General features: G+C 57.9%; 3 protein-coding genes across 4 annotated transcripts; 1 reads left to right on the top strand and 2 right to left on the bottom strand.

Annotated features, from left to right (window-relative positions):
- Nucleotides 1–306: 306 nt before the first annotated feature.
- On the top strand, nt 307–5,865 carry P2RY4 (pyrimidinergic receptor P2Y4). Its single transcript, XM_068157489.1, has 2 exons — nt 307–423; nt 4,146–5,865. Exon 2 carries the CDS (start codon nt 4,162–4,164, stop codon nt 5,281–5,283), a length of 1,122 nt encoding a protein of 373 aa, XP_068013590.1. The 5' UTR covers nt 307–423; nt 4,146–4,161; the 3' UTR covers nt 5,284–5,865.
- An 830-nt stretch (nt 5,866–6,695) lies between these two features.
- On the bottom strand, nt 6,696–11,290 carry LOC137450743 (diacylglycerol O-acyltransferase 2-like). Its single transcript, XM_068157614.1, has 8 exons — nt 11,104–11,290; nt 9,349–9,477; nt 9,167–9,274; nt 8,875–8,945; nt 8,588–8,792; nt 7,832–8,006; nt 7,547–7,749; nt 6,696–7,406 (listed from the first exon to the last, which is right to left on the bottom strand). The coding sequence occupies exons 1-8, from the start codon at nt 11,141–11,143 to the stop codon at nt 7,252–7,254; spliced, it is 1,086 nt and encodes a 361-aa protein (XP_068013715.1). The 5' UTR covers nt 11,144–11,290; the 3' UTR covers nt 6,696–7,251.
- A 1,595-nt stretch (nt 11,291–12,885) lies between these two features.
- On the bottom strand, nt 12,886–19,156 carry IGBP1 (immunoglobulin binding protein 1). 2 transcript variants are annotated; one of them, XM_068157613.1, is made up of 6 exons: nt 18,925–19,156; nt 18,418–18,729; nt 16,997–17,192; nt 15,505–15,590; nt 13,656–13,768; nt 12,886–13,411 (listed from the first exon to the last, which is right to left on the bottom strand). In XM_068157613.1, the coding sequence occupies exons 1-6, from the start codon at nt 19,110–19,112 to the stop codon at nt 13,266–13,268; spliced, it is 1,041 nt and encodes a 346-aa protein (XP_068013714.1). In that variant the 5' UTR covers nt 19,113–19,156; the 3' UTR covers nt 12,886–13,265. The 2 variants fall into 2 exon arrangements, with proteins under 2 accessions (XP_068013714.1, XP_068013713.1); XM_068157612.1 differs by having other exon boundaries at nt 12,886–13,414; nt 18,925–19,155.
- Between the last annotated feature and the right edge of the window lie 4,307 nt (nt 19,157–23,463).

Here is a 23,463-nt window from a genome sequence, read left to right as displayed (position 1 = left end):
GAATGCGGTCCTCGTGGATGGCCTTCACGGGTGAGGGACCATGGTCTCCATCAGTGAGGGGCAGCAGTCCCCGTGGCCAGAGGTCCTCAGCCATCAGGGGAGAGGGTTGTGACCCCATGGGTGAAGCCCCCATGCCTAGGGGTCTGCTGCAGGGGTTGTAGCTGGCCCGAAGTCCTCGAGGGTGACAGACGGGAGAGCAGCAGGGCTGAGCCCTGCGGGCAGCCCCTGGGGCAGGGACACTCCTGCCTCCGCCTCTGCCCGCCTCCAGCCCTGCCTCTCCCGGGCACTTTGCTCCGAGCAGTGGGAGAGCGGGCACACGGCAGGGCACGGCACGGGGCAGCCCCTCCAGCATGGCCCCCAGCGCTGCGGGGCGCTCCTCACGGCTGCCCTGCTCCTGAGAGCCGCCGCAGCCCGGGACCTCAGGTGAGCCAGGGCAGACCATCCTCGGTGGAGAGCAGAAGCTGGGATGGCCCTGCCACGGCCATGCACACCCAGCCGGGCTCTGGGCAGCCTTGTGGGGAGCAGCTTTGGCCCCTCAAGGGATGGAGGTGGGATCCCCAGGGCTGGATGGGTGTGGGGCGGGGGTCAGCCGGTTCTCCCCCTTCTTCCACCATGCTCAAATCCCACCGTGCATCCTCCTCCCTCACATGCCACTGCCTTCTTCCATCATTGAGGGCCTCCATCCTTCCCAGTGTGGCCAACTCCTCTCCATCCCCCAGATAACCATATCCTCACAGGGTGAAGCTGACCTATAGGCTCCTGTCCTTCCCCAGGTGGGTGGAGGGGCAGGGACAGCCTACCCAAGGGTGAAAGCAAACTCTCACCTGCCACCTCACTGCAAAGTGGGGGCACCTCAGAGCAGGGGCCATGGAGGGAAGCACCAACCCTGTGGTATCCCTGGGGAGGAGGCAGCAGTGCCTGGGCAGTGCAGGCAGCCCGTGCTTTGGCTGCTCTTGCAGTCAAAGGGAAGGATCAAGAAGAAATTGGGTCACACTTCCCTTGTGCTGGGGCTTTGGCTGCGTGTGCCACGTGGTGATTAGGGACAAGGGTCCTTCTACAGGATGTTTTGCATAATTTCTCCTTGTTTTGCAATTTCCAAGAGCTTAGGGTGAGAAGCAAAGCCCTGTTTCCCCCCACGCACCAAGAGGCACCTTGTCCCAGGCTCACCCAGTACCCTGTCCCTCAGTGTCTCCTCCCTCTCCTCCAAAATCCACTCTCCTGCCCCCTTCTCCAAAGCTCCTGCCTGCTACACCAGGATCCCTGGATCCCTGACCGCCCATTCCACCCTGCCAGCAGGCAGGACTTTGGCTCTGGGGCAGAGTCTGCTTTCAGTGGCACTGCACAACTCATTCATTTCATTGGTGTCTTTCCAACATCCCCAGAAATCCCCAGGGCAGGAAGCCTTGGCCAGCTGCTGGGAGACCCTGGGCTAGGGGTGGTCACCAGCTACCCCTCAGGACAGCACATCCCCAGGGGCCAAAGGATGGGTTCAGGCTGGACACAGCCACAGGACCAGGAGCCAGGGCAGAGCCGTGGCAAAGAGCCAAGGGCAGCATGTGCCCATTAGTACACTGTCCCCTGGCTGGCCCCTGCCCCTTTCCATGGGTGGATGGCCATGAAGAGCCCCTCACCACTTCCTGGGCACCAGCTCACTGGCACCATCCCAGGTGTCTGCCAAGGGCAAGGGATTCCCCAGCACCACATCCCTTGTGCATCCACAAAACTGGCAGGACAGGAGCGAGCATCACCTCCCCAGCTCCATGTCCCCTCCCTGCAGTGCCTTCAGCTCCTGCTGCAGCAGTCAGCCCCAGTGCTTGGCTCAGACCTCACCATAGCTGCAGACAGACCTTCCTCCACCCTTCAGGTCCACACTGGAGAGGCTGTAGCCAGTGAAAGCCGTGCTGGGGATTTCAGAGGGGAGTAGGAACCAGCCTGGTGGTAATGTGTCCTCAGGATGGCCGCATGGGAATCTGTGATTGCAAGCACTGATTTTGATTGTGAGTAAGATGAAGCAGGAAAGCTGTTGAGATAAAGCTTTCCAAGTGTCATCTTCTTTTGCAATGTTCTCTTTTGGTTTTGGGTGGTTTTCCCCAAAGGAAGCTCAAGAATGGTTAAACCATGCTGCTGAGCACTGCCCACACTCAGGCTTTATCAGCTGCCCAAAGCTGTGTGCCTGTGCCCTGCTCCCAGTAACCTGGCCCCACACAGCTGCTCTGGCTTCTTCCTCATGCATCTCTCACACCAGGTTATTACTTCTGATTTGCTGACTTCTTCTTATCTCAGTTGTTTGTTGACTCATGTCATGGGCATTGGCTTTGGTCACTGAACCGTGCAGCATCTCCGGTCTGGTCGGGCTCAAAGCTTCATGCTCACTTGCACTCAGAGGATGGAAGAGAGGAACAAATCTCCTGGTGCTTCACATCCTCAGCAGCATCACTGCTTGGGGAGATGCAGCTCCTGGGCTGGGACCAGCATGGCCAGCACAGCACCCCACGGGACCGTCGCTCGGAGGCTCAGGTTTCCCTACCAGCTGGTTTTTGGTTCTAGGATGACAGGTCAAGTTCTTCACACTGTTAATGTTTGATCAGGATCTGCCTCTTGCTCTCTGAACTCATCCCTGTAATAAAGCCAGGCTGCTGCAGTGGGCAGACACTGCAGGGCGGTTGATGTCAGCCTAAAGCTGTGGCTCAGCCCAGAACTCAAACAGGCAGTGTGGAGGTGTGGAGGAGCTGGTCCTGCAGCCACCTGCCTGCCCATCTGCCTGCTGCTTCATTTATGATCATCTCTGTAAACACAGGGATGTCTCTCCAGGAGAGGCTCTGCAGGGTGAGCTCAGCTGACCTCATGGATACATCCTGTAGGATGCTCCTGCTAATACCTGCCACAAGAAGCTGTCAGGCTGCACATCTGGCCAAGGCAAGAGGACAACAGGAGGATGATGATGATGAAGGGACCAGTCGATGAAGGAACCTATGAGAACACAACCTTCCACCTCATACTGCTGACACCAGCATCCTGCTAACACTCAGCTCCCTGAGCCCTCCTCCATTCCAGTATCCAGAACCTCCTGGATGAGCTCTGTACCGACAGAAACTGGAGACACAGCAGTGTACCCTCCATCAGATATCTTTATGGCTTCACTTTCATCTCAGCTGGCAGCATGGCAGATGCCCCTGCCCCCAGGTTACTCATGCAAGCATCTGTCCTTGTCAGCAAGAGCAGTTGCTCCAATACTGCTTCACCAGGCATGGTGGTGGGCATTGGAGGGACCAAGGCATGGGCAGCTTTTGCTGGTCCCTTGCTGGACACCATGAAGCAGTAGCTGCTTCTTCCCCCTGTAGGAGTGGCCTCTGAACTTCAGACATCCTGAGAGGTGAACACAACCCTTTGGCAGCTCTCCCTCACGTGCCAGCAGGATGCTGATCCCAACCTTTGATACCAACCCTGCGAGAGGGGAAATGTCCTCCTCGCCTTGCACCGTCTTGAGCAGGGCCTTGGCTCCAACTCAGCTAGCTCCTCTCCATAGGGATTAGCTCACCCCTCTCCTACGGAGAATACCCAGCAGCTGGAGGCCCCTCACTGTCCAGAGATGCTCTCTCCCAAAGGCTCCTTTAACAGCTCCCCAAGGATTTCTCCAGGCCATAATATTCCCCCAGACAAGCCTTTCTTCTCCTCCCGCCTTTCTTCTGTCAAAGCGTCCTCTGGGACGAGCAGCATTGTCAGGATGGTGCCAATTAGGCTGAGGCAGCTTCCAAGAGGCTGCGCTGGCAGCGGCCGGGGGCTGCTGTTGCTCATCAAGGTCTCATTGTTCGGAGCGCCGTGGGGCTGCTGGCCGGCGGGGCCGGCGCTGTCCTCTGTCCCAGGCACGCTTCCCGGCTCGGCTCGGCGCGGGTGTCACTGCCTGCTCCTCAAAGGGCTGATTAATGGGTGTCGTTGCGGGGGCTGCGAAGGGGAGGATTTGTCAAGCCTCCCCCCGGCCCCCACGCAAAGCCCCAAGCGCCAGCTGAGAAAAACCAGAGAACCATCAAAGTGGCTGGAGCTGCTGGGGGAGGGGGGGAGCGGGGGGAATCTGGCATCTCTGGCTCCCTTCCACGCTTTGTGCCCGACAATGACGACTCATGTGCTTTTATTAACTGCTCCCCTAGATCTGGCTTGGAGAACATGGCCACTTCTTCAGTGAGGACGTTCCCAGTTGCCCTGTGGACACCAACCTCGGCTCCCTGGCTGGGAGGAAACACCACGGCGGTGGTGGAGGCGAAGTGCGTCTTCGACGAGGAGTTCAAGTTCATCCTGCTGCCCATCTCCTACAGCATCGTCTTCGTGGTGGGGCTGCCCCTCAATTCCTGGGCCCTGTGGATGTTCATCTCCAAAATGAGGCCCTGGAACGCCACCACCACCTACATGTTCAACCTGGCCGTCTCTGACACGCTCTACGTCCTCTCCCTGCCCACCCTGGTCTACTATTACGCCGACCGCAACAACTGGCCCTTCGGGACCTGGTTCTGCAAGATCGTGCGCTTCCTCTTCTACGCCAACCTCTACAGCAGCATCCTCTTCCTCACCTGCATCAGCGTCCACCGCTACATGGGCATCTGCCACCCCATCCGCTCCCTGAAGTGGGTGAAGACCAAGCAGGCCCGCATCGTCTGCGTGGCCGTCTGGCTCGTCGTCACCATCTGCCTCATCCCCAACCTCATCTTCGTCACCACCAGCTCCAAGGGCAACAGCACCCTGTGCCACGACACCACCAAGCCCCAGGATTTTGACCACTATGTGCACTACAGCTCGTCCGTCATGGCCCTGCTCTTCGGGCTGCCCTTCCTGGTGATCGTCGTGTGCTACTGCCTGATGGCCAAGAGGCTCTGCAAGCCCAGCGTCTCCAGCCCCAGCCCCCGCATGCCCTCCTACAAGCAGCGCTCCATCAAGATGATCGTCGTCGTGCTCACCGTCTTCGCCCTCTGCTTCGTGCCCTTCCACGTCACCCGCACCCTCTACTACACCTCCCGCTACTTCCAAGCCGACTGCCGGACCCTCAACATCATCAACTTCACCTACAAGATCACTCGGCCCCTGGCCAGCATCAACAGCTGCCTCGACCCCATCCTGTACTTCATGGCTGGGGACAAGTTCCGGGGGCGGCTACGCCGGGGGCCGCTCCGGCGCCTCCGGCCCGTGCCCGCGAGTGACCTTTCCTTGGTGTCCCCCTCCATGGACAACCTCATGGGGAGCAGCCACGCTGCTAGCGACACCCGAGGGACAGGGACAGCGCACAGCAGAGGCTGATGCTGAGGGGCCAGAGGGGGTTCCAGTAACCTCATCTCTAGTCTCCATGAGTCACAGCCCCTCTGGACTCCGTGGGGGCACCCTGGCACCCCCAGGTCCCCAAACCTGACCTGTCCTTGCACAGCTTCTGTGGGGCAGAGACCACAGGGCAGAGGGCCGGTGGACATTGGGCTTGTCCCAGCCCTGCCCTGCAATGCTGTGGGAGGAAGTTGACAGGACAGGCACCAGGCACCCATGAGAATGGGAAGGGTGCTGAGAAAGCCATTTTGGGGAGGCAAGCTGGTGTCCCAGCCTGGGGCACTGCTGGGGGCAGATGTGGGGATGACAGGTCACTAAAGAGAAGTGACACTGGTTCCTTAGTGACACTGGTTCCTTCCTGACACTGGTTCCTTCCTGGCTGCACACAGCCCTTTCAGTCTGCTTGACAGCAGTATGGGGACTAGCCTGCGTCTGGAGCTAACACTGGGCTCCCCACATACCTGGTTAAAGGCCCTCGAAGATGTCCCTTGGGAGAGGCAGGGAGGGACATGGCACAGTGCACTTGCTGCCTGTCACCCAATAAAGGCCCTCCCCCTTTCTCTACTCTCGGGCTTGTTTCTCTCCACAGCAGAAGGAAGGGGAATGAGATGCCCCAGGTCCTTGCTCCAGGAAGCATTTGAGAGCAGAGAAAAGGCATCAGCCACTACAACAGCAGCACTGGGGCAGGTGAGGAGCGAGGAACTGGAGCAGTGACACCCGTGGTGACGGGAGAGTCCTTGGGAATCTGCCTTTATGGGTGTTTGCTTCCCAAATGTTTACCCAGCCCTTTGTTTGACCAAGTGCCTGCACAGAGAGCAGCAGACCAGAGATGGTTATCAGCACTATGGACTCTCCCACCACAGCCTGGGCAGGGATGGGACAGAGCTGTCCCCACCCCACAGAGACCTGGGAGGGGCTGCCCACCCCCCTTGAGTCCTGCCAGCACATGCTCAGGGGAGGGATGCCCAGAGCAGCATCGTTGTATCACCTCCCAGCCATGGCACCAGCCACACACTGCCACATCCCCCAGGGAGAGAGAGGGTTTCAAAGATGCCACATCCCATCCCCATTCCACCAGGCAGTACCCAGAGAGCCCCTCACTCACCACTAAGCTGAAATCAGAGAGAGGAGAAGATATCTCACCTCAGCCCACTTAACCCAGCAGGAGCAGCTGCTGTCCCGTTATATCTGATGTGGCCCAGGTGGAGCCAGGAGCTGCTTGGTTGCACCTGAGCAGTGCAAGGGTTCTCCCCAAGCATGGCCCCAGCCTCAGAGAAGGGGCTGCTAGGGAAGGCACACGGGTAGGTGGCAGGGACATCTACCCATGCTGTGAGTGCAGGGGTACAGCCATGGTGCCACCAGTCCTGCACACAGGCATTCACACACAGGCAGCAGGGGGTGTGGAAAGCTGTATTGTGTACAGAGGCAGCAGAAAAGGCTCATCTGGGGCCAGACAGCACCTGCCCCTTGCCCAGGGCCACACAGTCCCAGCTGAAGCTATTTCCACAGGTCCCCACATCCAGCAGTGCCCTCCCTCCACCCCAGGGGGGACGCCTCCCCAGCTTAGTCCCACTCACCATTGGGATGCCACCTCAGAGAGCCCATCTCATCCCCAACTCATGTGACACCCCCTTCCTCAGCTCCTGGTCATCTTGGGGGGACTGTGCCCATCGCTGGCCCCCAGCCTCACACCAGCTTCCCCTTTAGGGACAGCTGTGTCGCCCACAGCCCCTCCAAACCCCTCTCAAGGGGAACCCTTCCCCAGTCTCCCCTTCCCCTCACTTCCTCCTCTCCTCCCACCTTCCACTCAGGGCTTTTGGCTGGAGGAGTGGAGGGCTGGGAGCGGGGACCGTGCCCTGTGTGACCCTCGGGCTGTGCCGGCTCAGATCCCCGCCCTCAAGTGCCAGCTGCCCTTGCGAGCCAGGATCCGGCTGCCGGCGCCGGCTGCGCTCAGAGGATGTGCAGCTTGTCGGTCTCCTGCAGCCCGTACTTGGTCTTGTTCTCGTTGAAGAGCTTGACCAGGGAGCGGATGTACAGCTCGTGGTACTTGTCCACCGTCTCACGGCTCGGGTTCGGGATCATGGGCACCGTCACCGGCTCCCCAACTGCCGGGAGGGGAGGGAGGTCAGGCTCGTGGCTCGGCTCGGCAGGGATAGGAGCTGAGTGTTGCCTTCCAACATCACCCATTGTGAAGTGTCCCCCTCCACCTTTTGAGGGTCCCCTCTGCCCCTTGGGAGATGCTCACCCACAGTGGTGATGGGTCTGGCGAAGGGGAGGAAGCCCCAGGACTGGTCAGAGGTGAGGCCCCGGCCGTAGAAGAAGCAGGGAGCAAAGCCCATCATCTTCTGAAAGCGCTGCTGGATGCTCCTCATCCAGCTGCCCTCCTCGAACACCACTTGGCGGAAGAGGTCGTTCTCCCCAAAGGAGAAGGACGGGACGAGGTGGGCCCTGTGGAGGGGACACGGTGGGTGGTGCTGGGGCACCGGGACCGCTCTGGACCCTCACGGTAGCGGTGGTGCCCGTGACCCACCCATGGCGCAGAGCCATGCGGACGAAGCCCTTGCGGTTCTTCAGGATGAGCGTAGTGACGCCGGGGCTGCAGGAGAGCGACTCGGCCGCGCCGCCGATCACGATGGCCACGGCGTTGCCGCAGCCGTTCTGGGACAGCAGGTACCCGATGGCGCGGCGGGTCACCGGGCACAGGCCTGCGGCAGAACGGACCACTGGTGCCGTGGGACTGCCTGCCCGTGCAGCACCCAGGGAGCCAGGACCCCGCGCGGGACCCCACAAGGGACCGCGGCTGGTGGGACCGCGGTGGGACTGTGCAAGGGCGCCCCCTGCTGTGCGACAGCCACCGGGAAGGGGCAGACGCCCCCGGCGCTGCCAGGCCTGCGAGCTGGGTGAGGGCAATGCACGCGCAGGGTGCTGACAAGGTGCGGGCAGGGCATGGGCAGGGTGCAGGCAAAGTGCAGGAAGGGGGAGGGTGGAGTTCAAGCCGGGCGCAGGCAGAGCACCATCCCTGCGCTGCTCACTCCTGGGGAGCACAGAGACTGTCAGTCATGAGTTTCTCACAGATGGGGCCAGGGACCCCCTGGAGGCCCCCTGCCCCCTCCAGGCTCTGCCCCTTCATGGCAGCAGGCAGAAGTGGGCAGGAATGGGGCAGGCAGAGGTGGGCAGGAGCAGGGCAGGCAGTGGGTGCATCTCTGGGGTACCCACTCAACTCCAGCCATGACTGCAGGGCTGCCCATGAGAGCAGGGAGGGAGGCAGCTGCCCACAGAAGCTCACCCCCACTCATCAAGTACTCCCTGAAGATGGGCAGGCGGAAGTTGCCGGCCAGGGTGGTGAGGAAGCAGCGGATGCCGGGGAACAGCTCGTTGAAGCCTGTTGAGCCTGTGATGAAGTTGCAGAAGGCACCGACGCAGAGGATGCCGTGGGGGTGGCAGCCAATGATGTAGTTGTGGCTGGGGGACAGGTCATGTGTCTTCACAAGCTGTGGGCACAGAAGGGTGGTGTGACCCGTGTGGCACCGCCACAGCCTGCATGAGCATCCCCTCCAGCTCCCCACATCCTACCTTCACGGGGAAATAATCCCGAAAGTGCCTCCACACAGACCACTGCCGCAGGCATGGCAGCCTCCTGCCACCTGCAAACCAGGAGGGACCACAGGGGATGATGCCCACCGCAGCGGGCAGCGGGACCTGCTGCACCCCTCTTCTCCCCAGGATGCTGGAGAAGAAGCGGGGAAGAGCGGCTGGGATGTGGTGCTCCCCATTTGCCATGCTGTGATGGACCTGGAGAGAGAGCAGATCCCACCCCCAAGCCTGCAGCAAAGCTGGAGGAAGAGAAGGCTCTGCTCATCCTCACCGTTCTCCGGCGTGTCCCAGTCAAAGATGACCCAGGCCAGGTAGAGCACAGGGATGGGCCAGAAGCTGGTGAACAGCAGGTAGATGAGGACCACCAGGCTGACGGTTCCTGTGGGAGCCAGGGAGTGGGGGTGAGTGGGCATGCACCTGCCCCACCGGGACCCCCCAGAGCCCCCTACTCACCCAGCAGCAGGAAGCTGAGCACCCACTGCAGGACGGAGAGGAGCTGGAGCCAGGAGCGGATGTCCTTCTGCGAGGGCCAGGGCACCGCGAGCAGGGTGCGCAGGGCTGCCTGGACGCTGCCACGGCTGCCTGTGGGGAGGGACAGGGGACACAGCACCCAGCCCAAGGCCAGCAAAGGTTGTGCAAGTGCTGTCCCTGAAAGGTCCCAGGCTGGGGGTACCCATGGCTGCCAGGGCTGGGGCACAGGGGAGGATCACAGAAGCGTTTTGGTTGGAGGAGATCTTTAGGATGATCAAGTACAACCACTGAACCAGCACTGCTCAGAAGCGGTGCATGGGGGGATGCTCATCCTCAGAACACTCAGGACCATGCCAGGAGACCCTGGGCAACCCGAGGCTGCTCTGGAGCCAGCTCTGATCCAAGCTTGGGTGCATCAATGGATCCAAGCACAGCATCACATCGCATGCCATGCTGAGCTCCCTGAGGGCCAGGACCTTTCCCATGCCCTCTTTGGCAAGGCTCAGGGAGAATTCAAGCCTTTCTCAGCTGGTGTTGTGTCTGCCCACCAGCAGGAGTCAAGGACAGTGGCATGGGGCCAAGCAGGGTGGCCAAGGGTAGCTGTCCCTGCTGAGCACTGCCTCCCACGAGGGACAGTCCAGCAGCCCACAGCCTCTCCACTCCCCCCACCACCCCCTTCCATCCAGCTGACCTTAGTGAACCATTAACCACCCCAGGCTGGGTGCCAGGATCCAAACTCCACTCACAGCCCCATCTCTCCTCCCCAGAACAGGCCCATAGTGCCAGTCCCACCCGTACACCGCTCCTGACCAAAGGTCTGCAGCCGCTGAGACCACCCCTACAGCCACTGCCACAAGCACAGCAAGCTAAGCCAGCTCTTCAGCCACAAAGCCTTGTCTTCCTGGGGACAAAACCCCCAAATCAGTGTGCTGGCCAGAGAGAGGTGCTCGGGGTGAGACAGGAGCAGCCCTGTCCCCACGGCTCCCCGGGATGGGGACCCTCAGGTCAGAGCACAACCACTAAGCCCTGGTTTGGGTATCTGGTTGAGGTTCAAGTCCTGAATGGGACAACTGAAATAAACTCAACAGTAGGGCCAGCACCAGCACTGAAGACCTGTCCTCCCTCTCCCCCATGCCTTCAGCCATCCCTCCTGCCCACCCCACACACCCAGCCAGGGATCCCCACATGCTCAGCCCCCCCTGCAGCCCTGCTGTTAGCTTCCCAAACCCCTACTTCTTTTTTTTTTTTTCCTTTTCCCAGGGAAGCTGCAGAGTTCTGCCCAACAATTTGTGCCTCCCAAACAGTAGCTTTTTTTTAGCTGCCTTTTCTCTCCCCCCCTCCAAACCTTCCACGAACGTGCAGGCCGCAGATCGAAGGGGGAGAAACCCCTGCAGGGCTCCGCTGCCAGCCCTGTCCGCAGCGACAGGAGCCTCTTCGAGCCCAGAGATTGGGACTGCACCTCCCAGGGCAGTGAGGAAAGACCAAGGAGGGTTTGCAGCACTCTGGAGCGTGCTGTGGGGGTACCATTGCCGAGTGCATTGTCAGACATTTCATCCCTCTTGAGCAACTCTTTGTGTTTTCCTCTGGTGCCGCTAACCCCAAATTGCTCCCAACACCTCCCTTTCCCCTAAGCAGTCTCAGGCAAACAGACAATAGTGACAACCAATGCTAATTTGCCTGGCCAGTTCCTTGCCAGAGCATCAGAAACCATTCAAAGAGGCTTTGGAAATCTCTTACCACTGAGGTTTTGGGAACAGGCTGCAATGATTGTTTTCATGGTGGCGAGGAGGAGCCGCGCGCCGCAGCTTGGTCCAGCAGGTTAGGAGGCGAGTTTGGCAATAGCAGAGGGTGACCGACTGTGTATCCAGCTGCTTTACCCAGCTGAGCCAAGGGACACCGCCCTCTGCAAAGGGGAGCAGGCCTGCCCCCTCCCCGGCCTGCAGAGCAAGGAGAGCTGAAGATCCTTGGGAGGACGAGGAGCTGAGGAGGGTGAGGATGCCGAGCGGCGAGGAGCTGCCGTCGCGAAGGGCAGCTGCTGCTCTGCGGCGAGGCACCGCGACCGGCGCCGCTGGGGGCTCTGCCGGTGACACCTTCCCCCCAGAATGGTACTGTCCATGCTCTGGCTATTTCACAAACCACTGTCCAGGCTCTATCAGCGTGACTGCTCTCCAGAGCTGCCCCAAACCCTCACCCTGACACTGCTGCTCCGCAGGGAACGCTGCCCACCAGCCCCAGCGTCCAGCACCATCCCCTCCTCTCCCACCCCGAAGAGCAGCACCGGGGGAGGCTGGCCCGGGAAGGCTGGGCTGCAGACTGAGGGGAAAAAACATGAGAAGGAAAGAAAAGCAGCACAGAAGTAGAAGCAGCCTGGGATGAGGCTTCAGCCCAACAGCTGAAGGAAGAGTAGGTGTCTGCAGGAACTGATTCGCCAGAGCTACTTTGCAGCATGCATCTCTTCAGAAGTACTCTCTAGGAAGAGCTGGCAAAGGTCACACAGGAGAGGGATCAGTACAGGTGTGGGACTGCAGCAGGCTGCCCAGAGGGCTTCTGGAGTCCCCTTCTCTGGAAACTTTCAAAACCTGCCTGGATGTGTTCCTGTGCAGCCTGCCCTGGGTGATCCTGCTCTGGCAGGTCCCTGCTAACCCCTAACACTGTGACCCTGACTGTGTGGTGGTGAAGTGAAATAATGTTATACAGGAGTGGTCTGGAACCCAAAACACCTCATAGTCTGCTGGGGTAGGTTGTAGAGACCCAGGATCTGGAAGAGAGGACCCAGCACCACTGCCTACAGATTCACAGAGGTAGAGTCAAGAAGAGCTGAGATTGCTTTGTAGAAAGCATCTAAGCCCTCCTGCAGCCTGGCTGGCCCCTCGGGTGTGTCTGAATCACAGAATGGATTTGGTTGGAAAAGGCCTTCAAGATTCTTGAGTCCAACCATTCCCTGCCAAGCCTGGTGCTAAACCATGTCCCTTGGCACCCCATCCCTGTGTCTGTTAAACCCCTCTAGGAATGGGGATTCATCCACCTCCCTGGGGAGCCTGTTCCAGTATCTGAAAACCCTTTCAGTCAAGAAGTTTCTTCTAATGTCCAACCTAAACCTCCCCTGATGCAACTTGAAGCCATTTCCTCTTGTCCTGTCAGTTGCTACTTGGGAGGAGACTGAACCCCCCCCCGGTTCCAACCTCCCTTTAGGGAGTTGCAGAGAGTGAGAAAGTCTCCCCCAGCCGCCTCTTCTCCAGGCTACACCACCCCAGTTCCCTCAGCCACTCCCCAGACCACTCAGTGTTGCCCAGCTTTGGGCCCACTCGAGCACCTCAGCATCCTTCTGGCCGTGAAGGCCCCAAACCTCAGCCCAGTGTTCAAGGTGTGTGCGAGCACAGGGGAGCCTCAGCTGAAAGAGCTGTCCAGCTGACATTCCCTATTTCCCACCCCCAACTCCTCTGGCTGCTGGCACCCAGCCCTCCAGAGCTGCTCTGGAGGAGGCCAGGCTGCAGAAGGAGGGATCTCCACAACAAGAGCTAGGCAGCACGAGAGGTTTTATGTCGCTTAAAATAGAGAGGAAAAGGAAATAAATACATCCAGTCACAATACAAAGAGCAGTTGCTGAGTTCAGGTACTTTGCTTTCAAGGCTTCCCTCTGCCTGGCAGAGCAGAGGCAGCCTGGCCCCTCACAAAGAGCCCTGCCTGACAGGAAGGAGCTCTGTGGTATCACCGTACACGACCAGTGCGCTCGGTCTGACCTTTAATGCAAACCAAAGGCAACTCTCACGTTCACTCCTCTGCCCCTGCCGCCTCCCAGAGCCACCAGGGACACCTCCATGTATGTACAGTCTATTTACTGCTCTAGCTCCAGGCCACAGGTAACTCTTAGAGGACTCCCAGGCCCTGCAGCAAGAGGCTCAGCCCATGTTCTGCCGGTTGCCATAGCCCCTTGGGTGAGTGTCCTTCCAGTCATCCCAGCTCCGAGCTTTCTGGAGCGCTTCCTCGTCATCCTCCTCCTCTTTTTTCTCCTGCTGCTGCTTCTGCATCTCTTCATCATTTATACCTGCTGGAGGTCAAGAATTGGAGTGAGGGGTGGAGGATAGTGGAAGACCCCAAATCAAGCTGTCAGGAGCTGCTCCAGAGAGCAAAACTTGCCAAGGAGCAGCCCAGAGTTCAGTTTTCTCCCAGCCTCATCAAGTCAGCTCTTCTTCCTCACACAGGGGGTACTTCACACCCTGAACACATCCCCACTCACCCTCCCCTTCAAGGATTCCTCAAATTCTCCAACCTGCTTCCCCACTCCATACCTGGTGCTCTCTGGGGCACACTCTGAGCAGACACAACTCCTTGCTTTGCACGCTGCTCGTACCAGTCGTCCACAGTCATAGTGGGCAGCCCAGGGTACCCTGCTCCAAACACTCTGCAGGGAGAGACAGGCAAAGAAGGCTCTTTACAGGGGAGCAGGAACACAGCCAGCCATGCCCACAACTACTCTGTGACCCAGTCTGTACTGACAATGACAGAATGGTTTGGGCTGGAAGGGACTACAAACATCATCCAGCCCAACCCTGTGCACTCAGCAGGGATTCTCCACCAGAGCAGGCTGCTCACAGCCTTGGTGAGCCTGACCTTGAGTAGCTCCAGGGGTGGAGCCTCAACCACCTCCCTGGGCAACCTGCTCCAGTGTTGCACCACCCTCACAGTGCAGAACTAGTTCCTAACTTCCAATCTAAATCTGCTCTCCTCTCATTTCAAGCCACTGTGCCTCATCCTGTCCCTGCAGGCCTTTGCAAGCAGTCCCTCTGCAAGCAGTCCCTCTGCAGCCTTCTTGTAGCCCCCTTCAGGGACTGGCAGGCTGCTGTTAGGTCTCCCTGGAGCCTTCTCTCCTGCAGGCTGAACAATCCCAGCTCCCTCCACCTGTCCTCACAGCAGAGGTGCTCCAACTCCCTGAACATTTCCATGGTGGTCCTCTGGACCCACTCCATCAGGAGTGTTTGAGCCCAAAGACCTTCAATCACCTCTGTGGCCCAAAGGAAAACACTCTGGGCTAGCACAGCTAAGAATACCTCTGGGAACTGCAACAGGCACAGCCTGGCTGTACAGAAAGCTCAAGGCAAATCATGTCAAAAGCATGACAAGGAAGCTGTTCTCTATCCCACTCAGTGCTTTAGCTGCCTATTCCTTGCAAAAATCTGACAGGGCCACAGAGCACTAAGGTCTTGGAACCCTAAGGAGAGGCTTACAGCTAAAAACTCTGTCATTGTGATTGATGACTCTCTGGTCTGATCACAGCTTCCCAGCCTTCAAAATGACTTATCTGGATTCACTGAAACCTTCCAGATTTCACATGAGATTAAGAGACCAGATGTGCTTTTCACTCTGGGCTCTTTGTGCTAACAGTGAAGAACAATCCCCAGGACAGGGGCAGATAGGCCTTGTCCCTCCTACCAAGCAGCAAGCACATGGCCTGTAAACAAGTACAGTGCTATCTGCTTCAGGAGACCTCTGCTGCTGCCCTGAGAAGCAAACAGCATTAACCAAGACACTGCAGCATGCTGGTAACAGAAGAAATCAGAGGAACCACAGAATGGTAGGGACTGGAAAGGGACCTCCAGAGATCATCCAGTCCAATCCCCCTGCCAGAGTAGCATCACCTGGAGCAGGTCACACATGAATGCATCCAGGTGGGCTGGGAATGTCTTCAGAGAAGGAGACCACAGCCAGTGGGCAGCCTGCTCCAGGGCTCTGTCACCCTCACAGGGAAAGTTTTCCCTTATGTTCCCATGGAACCTCCTCAGCTCCAGCTTGCCCCCAGTGCGCCTTGTCCTGCCACTGGACATCCCTGAGCAGAGCCTGGCTCCATCCTCCTGACACTGCCCTTCACATCTTGATGAACATGAATGAGGTCACCCCTCAGGCTCCTCTGCTCCAAGCCCCAGCTCCCTCAGCCTGTCCTCAGCAGGGAGATGCTCCACTGCCTTCAGCAGCTTTGTGGCTCTAAGGAAGTTCAGGGAAGGCATCAAACATTCCCCTCCTCCTCTGCTCAGATGCCATCTTGGTGTGCCAGGCTGTCTGGAGGTTTCTGCACTTGAAAGTGGATCTCAGGCTTGAGGTGAGAGCAGAGCTGTGCCTGAAGAAGCAGCAAGCAGCACATACTTAGCCTGAGCAGCGTTCCTGGTGAGAATGAAGGGCTTCAGCGGAGTCCTGGCTTGCCGAGCAGTACCATGAGGTGGTGCTGGAGACTGAAGAGACAAACAGTGGTCACAAGATCATCCTGGAGATGAGAATCCCCCTTTCTCTGCTTCCCCACCCCAAAGAAGTTACTCAAGGTCTGGTAGAAGAGAAATGCCTCTGCTGTCAGAGGGCCATCCCAAGAGGGCCAGTTCCGGCCTCAATCCAGTTTCAGTCATCAGCTCCATCTGCGAGCGCCTACAAATCACTTCTCTTTGTGCCTCTGTCACACCCACTCTGATCAAAGCTGCAGCTGACAGAGCCAAACCAGATCAGCTCAGATCAAAGCATGAAATATAGCTCAGTTTAAGCAGGGAGCAGAGGGCAGTTCTGAGGCAAGTGGAGCTCATCCGTCCCGATGCTATCACCCAGGGCGCTCCAGAGGAGCTCTGCAGTGCCAACAGGAACCACACAAACCAAGCCAGCTGGGCTGGCTCAGCACACCCTGGGGCCTTGTCTCTAGGCAGACATTTGAGGTGAGTGGTGTGAAGCCCAGAAACACTGCTCTGCACAGCAACTGAAGGTCTGCAAGCAGCTTTCATCACTTACAAACACCTCCAGAGAGAGGATGAGGGTTTGAAGTTAGAGCAGAGCAGATTGCAGCTGGCTGTGAGGAACAAGTTCTGCACCATGAGGGTGCTGGAACACTGCAACAGGTTGCATGGGAGGTGGTTGAGGCCCCATCCACAGAGATACTCAAGGTGAGGCTCAACAAGGCTGTGAGCAAGCTGCTCTAGGGGAGGGTGTCCCTGCTGAGTGCAGAGGGGTTGGGCTGGATGACCTCTGGAGGTCCCTTTCAGCCCAAACCATTCCATGGCTGTATGGTGCAGCATGGGGGTTTCTTTCTGCAACACCTGCACAGGTTGCAGACCAGAAGTGTAGGTGTGAAAGAAATCACAAGGCTCATCTTTGGACTTCCAAAGGCACAGGCTTCTTTAGGGTTAAGGGTCTGGCAGAAGGCAGCAAGGTGGAGAAAAGCTTTAGCACATTTCAGTTCTGATATCCAGTGCCTCAGCACAGGAAGACATTTTCCCCCCTGAGGGTGGTGAGGCACTGCAACAGGCTGCCCAGAGAAGCTGTGGAGGCTACAAGCCTAAAAGTGCTCAAAGGCAGCTTGGATGGGGCCTTGGACAACCTGGTCTAGCAGGAGGTGACCCTGCCCATAGCATGGGGCTTGGAACTAGATGCTATCTAAGGTGCCTTCCAACCCAAATCAGCCTATGGCTCTCTGATTTCACAAGCTCTGATTGTCTACACCATGTGGCAGCAGTTGAGAGTGACTCACCAAAGAATGAGCCCACTGTCCACTCTGAACCAGACCAAAGCCTGATTGAGCTAAATGTTCAGCAAGAATTCACAGAATAAGAAGTAGGTGACCTCAACACCAAATTCCTCCTCAGCAGCAGGCCCCTTTTACCTGCTTTGCTGCTGCTCTGCTCCTCAAGATGACCATCTCTTGGTCAATACTCTCAATTTCCTCCAGGCTGGTGTGGATCCACTTCTGGATCTGGAGTATGTAAAACTCCCTTGTCTGATCCTCATCTGCTTGCCCACTCTCCACACAGCTGCTCATGGAAGCCAGCCTGTTCTCCAGTTCCTTCTTCTGGTTGTGTCTGTCTCAAAGAGAACAAAATGAGACCACTAAGCAACCCTTCTCTAGCCCAGCCCAGGCACAGGCTTTTCTGAAAGAAAGAGACAATTTCCTGCTTCCTGAAACTCAAATGCTGGAGACCTCCCTCCTGCCCCAGCCCCCCTTCAACTGCTTGACTTGGCAGGCTGGAAGGGAGCTCCATCCAGTTCCACAAGGGCAAATGTAGAGTCCTGCCTCAGGCAAGGAACAAGCCCCTGCAGCAGCACAGGAGCAGGGCTGAGTTGCTGAAAAGCAGCTCCCCAGAGAAGGACCTGGGACTTCTGGTGGACAAGTTCACCAGGAACCAGCAATGAGCTCTCATGGCCAAGAAGGCCAATGGCCTCCTGGCATGCATTAAGGAGAACGTGGCTGGCAGGTCAGGAGAAGGTCTCCTCTCCCTCTACTGTGCCCTACAGAGGCCACATCTGGAGGACTGGTTCCAGTTCTGGGCTCCCCACTTCAAGACAGACAGAGAACCTTCACTCTTGCTGCCTCCAGCAGAGGCTACAAAGCTGCTGAGGGGCTTGGAACATCTCTGTGAGGGGGAAAGGTTGAGAGACCTGTGGCTGTTTAACCTGGACAAGAGCAGACTGAGAGGAGATCTGCTCAATGCTCATCAATATCTAAAAGCTGGGGGGAAGAGGATGTGGGCAGATAGTTTTCAGTGGTGCCCAACAACAGGACAAGGGCCAACAGACACAAAGCAGAGCCCAGCAGGTTCCACCTGAACAGGAGGGAAAACTTCTTTGTTGTGAGGGTGCTGAGCCCTGGAGCAGGCTGCCCAGAGAGGATGGGGAGTCTCCTGCTCTGGAGAGTTGTCAAACCTGCCTGGACATAACCTTGGACAATCTGCTGTGAGTGATGTTGATTTAACAGGGTGGTTGGACTAGATGAACTCCAGAGGTGCTTTCCAAGCCCTCCCATGCTGGGATTCTGTGACTGAAAGCATGACAGTGGCAAGAACCACCTCTGTCACTAACCCTGAGAACTTCTGGGCAGTTCTACTTCAAGGACTGGAAACTAATGTCGGAAGTGCACCTCTGTCCAAGCCCATCCAGCAACTTAAAATGAAAGTTCCATGACCAGTGTGTTCCAGCATCAGGAGAACCACCTCCTCCCTGAGGGTCCCTGCTAGCACAGCCTTGAGGTTCTCTCCTCTCTTAAAGTGACTCCTGGAAGCCTTTGAACACCACAAAGCAAGAGCCTACCTTTCGATTTTGGCTTGCCTGCTCATTGCCAAGGCCACCAGGTTGGGCTGGGCAGCAGCGGGGCCCCTGGGGGCCGGGCTCTCGGCCTCTGCCTCTCCTGGAGGGTCGGCGGCAGCGGGGGGGAGGTGGAATTTGCCCAGCCCGTAGCTCCTGCAGAGCTTGAGGAAGCGCCAGAAATGGGCCCGAGCGCTCTCCAGGTGCTCCATTCTCCGGCTCATGTCGACCTGCTTCAGCGTCATGGAGCCCAGCAAGGCAGGCAGCAGCAGGTATTTCAGGTCGGCCGAGGCGATCTCCTCCAGCTCCTCGTTCTCGCTGCGAGGGGAGAGACGAAGCCTCCTGCTCCGGTTCCTGCTCCGCTACACCCGGGCCCGGCCAACCCCAGCGCGCTCCCTGGCCACCCCGAGGCGGCAGAACTCCCGCAGGACCCTCGCAAGGCCTCGCTGGGTCTTCCCTTGGGCCCCCCTGGGCTCCCCCCCGGGCCAGGCCCAGTCCCTCCTCCCCACTCACCTGAACAGCTCCAGCTGCGCCACCATGGCAGCCGCTCGCTGCAGCGCCTCCAGCCCCTGCCGCACCTTCTCTTGCACGGCCGGGGCCCCCGAGGACGGCTCGATGCCGTTCTCCACCTCCTCCCACAGCCGCCGGCCCGCCGCCAGCAGCTCCGCCAGCCGCGGCCCCGCACCGGCCCCCTCCGCCATGATGGGCCGGCAAGGAGGACCGGCGCCGCCGAAGCGCTTCCGGGGCGGCCGTTAGTGACACTCCGCCACCCCCGGCACCCGTCCCTCCCGGCCGCCATCTTGGGGAGGGCAGCGGGCGCGGCCGCCATGCTGGTAGCGGCAGATCGGAGGCAGGGCTGGCCGCGGCGGGGCTGGGGCTGGGGCTGGGGCTGGGGCTGGTCTCTCCGCCCGCGGCAGCGCTCCTTAGGAGCTGCGCTCGGCGTGGCCGTGGGCGCTGGCCGGTGCCCGGTGCTCCCGAAGCGTGCCCTGCGGGTTCCCCCCGGCACACACGCTTTCCTGGCCCCTGCCGGGGAGCGGCTGGGGAAGGTGCGCTGCTGACTACAGGCGCAAGTGAGGCTAAGTGGAGAAATGGACAGGATGGCGAAACAGCGCCGGAGCGGCTGGGAGCCATCCGCCGCCGGCACAGCCACCGACTCGCGGAACGGCTTGGGTTGGAAGGGACTTTCAAAAGCCATCCGGTCCAACCCCCTGCTGTCGAACCTGCGGCTAGAGCAGGCTGATCAGAGTCCTGCCCAGCATCACCTGCAATGGTGCCGGGGATGGGGCATCCACCACCTCTCTGGGTAACCTGCGCAGTGTCTCACCACCCTTAGCACCTTAGCACCTCGGGTGCGCTTTGTATGACCGCACCAGCAGGAGCTGGGACATTGCTGGCCGTGCCTCCCCCCCTCCATCAGCAGCACCCCCGGGGTGTCCCAGGCAGGTGTGGAGGTCACAGAGAATCTCAGAATGGTCTGGGTTGGAAGGGATCGCCAAAGGTCGTCCGGTGCAATGCCCTCTGCACTCAGCAGGGACATCCTCAGCGAGATCAACTTTCCCAGAGCCCTGTCAAGCCTCACCTTGTATATCTCCAGGGGTGGAACCCCAACCACTTCCCTGAGCAGCCTGTTCCTGTGTTCCACCACCCTCCTGGTGCAGAACTTGTTCCCCACATCCAATCCCAGTCTGCTCTTTTCTAGTTTGAAGCTGTTGCCTGCCCCGTGTGCTGAGGCAGATCCTCAGTCTGGAACAGCAGGTGACATGTGAGTTCCTCTTCTGCTCTTGGGAGAGCTCAGGTGACATTAAGCCTTAGGACAGCAGCTGGGTTCAGTGCAGACTTGTGCTGTACAGGATGAGTGCTGCATAGCCTGGGACCTAAATCTGGCAGAGGATCCCAGCAGCATGCAGTGCACAGTGTGAGCAGAAATTTCCTTCTCCTCCCTCTCTCTCTTCTTTTTACAACACAGCTAAGATGGGCATTTCTGGTTGATTTAGCTGCTAAGTCCATTGTTACAAGAACTGAGATTTCCACAGCCATAAGACAGGTGAGGATTAAAGCTGGGCTTTTAGGAACTGCTCTTGGATCCTTAGAAACACAGAGAAGTGACTTAGGTGTGAGAAATGAGGGCTGGCTGGAAGCACTCCCCCTCCAAGCATGAGTCAGTTTATGATTTAGTCTGTTTGTTTTCTTCATACCTGCGTGAGAGAGGTTGATAAAAAGTTACTCATAAAACCCAGAAGAGCTGTGGATTTAAGGTCCCCACTCACTGTACCCTCAGTGCCCCCAGTGGTGTCACTCTCCTCTCACCCTGCCCCTGTCACCGCTTTGCTCAGCCTGCAAAGGCAGGTGCCAGCAGAGTGAGGGATGAGAGGAGCTGGCTGTGGCATCCTGTGGTGTTCCTTGACGGCAGGAAGGAGGTGAAGAACAATGCAGTGTCCAGCGGTGGGCAAATTAATGAGTGTAATGATTGGAAGTGGAATGGGGCCTGGAACCTACAGCTGGTTGTTCTTTACTAGCAGAAGATGCTTTGGCATCTCCAACAGTTGCAAGCAGTTCACTTTTATCACAGTATCACAGTACATTAGAGTACATTGGAAGGGACCTCAAGAGATCATTGAGTCCAACCCCCCAGTCAGAGCAGGATACTGTCAGAGCAATACATGGGTTAACATCTGCAGCAAAGCTTTCAGCAGCACTTTTAGGGATCAGAGCCAAAGAGACTGCTGGAGCAGACTCCTCTCTTGGTGCATGATCTTCTGTGTCACCCAGAGAAATCTCTGGGCAGTTCACAGATCACCTTTCTACAGGATATCTCTGTTTAATCTTTAACAAACACTTCCTTAGGGCGTTCTCCTCGGGGGCCTTCACCTCTCAGAGCAAGCCAGGCAGGTCCCTAGGCTTCTTCTTTGAGGTGTTGTAAACAGGCTGAGGATGGAGCTTGGGATCTCAACCTGCTTCCCTTCCCCTTAAAACTGGGGGGGTATAAGAGGAACAGTTTGCACCCAGATTATCAGTGACAGCACAGAACAAGCCTTGAGCAGCACATTATTCCCACTCAGCCTAGGAGAAGGGATGGAGGTTTGCTTCCCCTCTGACCCTTGCACAGCCATCACCACAGCTGTCCTTCAAGCTTGGTTTGCAGCCTACTTTCCCCTCTGGTCTTATGGCTCTTACTCACATGTGTTGCTTTGACCCTGCTCCTCAGCTGAAGACCCCCCATAAGGACAGTCCCCATTCTTGCTTGCCATCCTTAGGGCATCTTGGTACTGCTGAACACTCCAGAAACAAAGGAGAGATGCAAGGGTTTTCCTTCAATGAAAGCTTTTGCTCCTGTTTGTGCCCTGGGGTGTGATAGTGCAGGCTCCAACCACCCCGAAGGTGAAAGCAACATCCTCCAAATGTTTACAGTGGTGCAGATGGTGATCAGCAGCTGAAACACCACAGCGCCTCCCCACCTCCCTGTTCTGGCTGGGCTTTCTTTGTGAAGAGCACAAACAAAAAGCAGGTGGAGGTCCTGACCACTGGGACCAGCCTGAGCTGAAGGGGAAGAACTATCCCAATGTGCACAGAGTCCTTCTTCCTCCAAAAGGCTTACTTGAGAACCAACAACTTGTTGCCTTTCCCTTCTGGAATGAGTTGTGCAGAAATAATAAATGATAAAGAAAGAAAAGGAAAAAGGAAGAGGAAAAAAAACCCACCAAAGCAAAGCCCCAAACCAGCAGTGCTTTAGCAGCAACGTCCAAAGAGCCCAGGAAAATCACGCTCCTCTCTCCAGCCCTCAGTGCCCGCACAAGCCTAAGCAGCAGGGAGCGATCGCATTCATACCAGGATCACTTCTTTCAAACCCAGATAGAAAGCCCCAAGCAGGAGCCAAGGGGAGGCCTTTCAGGGCAGCCCCTTCTGCCTGCTTCTCGCCCCTTCTGACGCAGAGGGGGTGGCTTTCTTCCCCGCACCAGCCCTTCCTCAGAGCCGCCCCGTCCGTGTCAGCTCACAGCGCGAGGAAGCGAGAGACTGCCGCCACGGCCGTGGAGAATTCAGCTCCAGGGAGTCCTTCCCAGAGAGACAGATCAACAAAAAGCCACAAGCCATCGGGGGAAATGGCTAATGACAGGAAAGTCACGGAGGTAGAGCTGTCACATTAGCAGCGAGCCCAGCCAAGCAGAGGGTATTGACAGCAGCCTACCGCAGGCTGCAGAGCGCCGATTGTGCAAGAGGGGCAGAAGGGACACGTGAGGAAGTGTCTGGAGGCCTGCAAAGCCACAGTGCTTGCAGGAGATGCTCTTGGTTTCAGGGACAGTGCCACCATTCTCGACCTGTTTATTCAGGTCCTGCAGGGCTATCTGCCAGAGCTGGAGGTGTCTGGGGTGGAAGCGAAAGCGCAGAGGGTGAGAGCAAAGCCTTCTTGCACCGATTCCTCTGGCAGAAGGTTATGCTGATTGGTGCTGGTGGACACTACAGGGTGGGATCAAACGTCTGGCTCTTCCCAGGTTTTTACCTCAGAGGGTGATTGTGCTAGCCCAGGCTGGGGGAGGGGGCTCCGTGTTCCCCTGACACCTTCATGATGGCTTTTGTGCCCACGCAGGGCCAGCAGATGGATCCCCTTAAGCCCTGGGGCCAAGTGCAGGGTTTATTCCCTCTGGATCTCTCTTCTGATACTGTCAGGCTCTGACTCTTGGTCCCTAGGAGATTCTTCCACTCCCGCAGATCTCACTAGCCTGGTAAGCCCAGGTGGTGGCCCAGATTACACCACCTCCCACTCAGAGCATTGTCACTTAGCTGTCACCTCCCAACCGTCCTCCTTCCTGCCAGCCTGACCCTTTGCATCCTTCCACTAATTACAGAGCTTTCCGATTTCCCGCAGGACACAAACAGAGCCCAGGGTCCTCGGGGCTGATTGAGCCCTCTGGTCCTTTCCCAGCTCTTCCCTGTTGGGCTTGCAGTCATCCCGACTGCAAGGAGTGAGAGAAGGAGGAGAGGACTCTGCATATTCAGCACTTGACCCTGCCTTTTCCCAGGCAGAAATTCAAATGGGACCTCTCTAGGAGGGAATCA

This window comes from Melanerpes formicivorus, unplaced genomic scaffold (genome assembly GCF_026170545.1).
Source record: "Melanerpes formicivorus ecotype bairdi unplaced genomic scaffold, bMelFor1.0.p_v2 SCAF_37, whole genome shotgun sequence".
In the NCBI taxonomy this organism is placed as follows: domain Eukaryota; kingdom Metazoa; phylum Chordata; class Aves; order Piciformes; family Picidae; genus Melanerpes; species Melanerpes formicivorus.
This window is presented reverse-complemented; position numbering and strand designations above follow the sequence as displayed.

Coding starts and splice junctions, on each gene's coding strand:
- P2RY4 (XM_068157489.1), top strand. CDS start 4,162: ATGGCCACTTCTTCAGTGAGGACGTTCCCAGTTGCCCTGTGGACACCA.
- LOC137450743 (XM_068157614.1), bottom strand. CDS start 11,143: ATGAAAACAATCATTGCAGCCTGTTCCCAAAACCTCAGTG. Junction 9,478..11,103: donor CTGTTCCCAAAACCTCAGTG/GTAAGAGATTTC, acceptor CCCTCCCCACAG/GCAGCCGTGGCAGCGTCCAG. Junction 8,793..8,874: donor GGGATTATTTCCCCGTGAAG/GTAGGATGTGGG, acceptor CTGTGCCCACAG/CTTGTGAAGACACATGACCT.
- IGBP1 (XM_068157612.1), bottom strand. CDS start 19,112: ATGGCGGAGGGGGCCGGTGCGGGGCCGCGGCTGGCGGAGCTGCTGGCG. Junction 17,193..18,417: donor AGGCAAGCCAAAATCGAAAG/GTAGGCTCTTGC, acceptor TCTTTGAGACAG/ACACAACCAGAAGAAGGAAC. Junction 15,591..16,996: donor GCAGAGCAGCAGCAAAGCAG/GTAAAAGGGGCC, acceptor TTGTCTCTTCAG/TCTCCAGCACCACCTCATGG.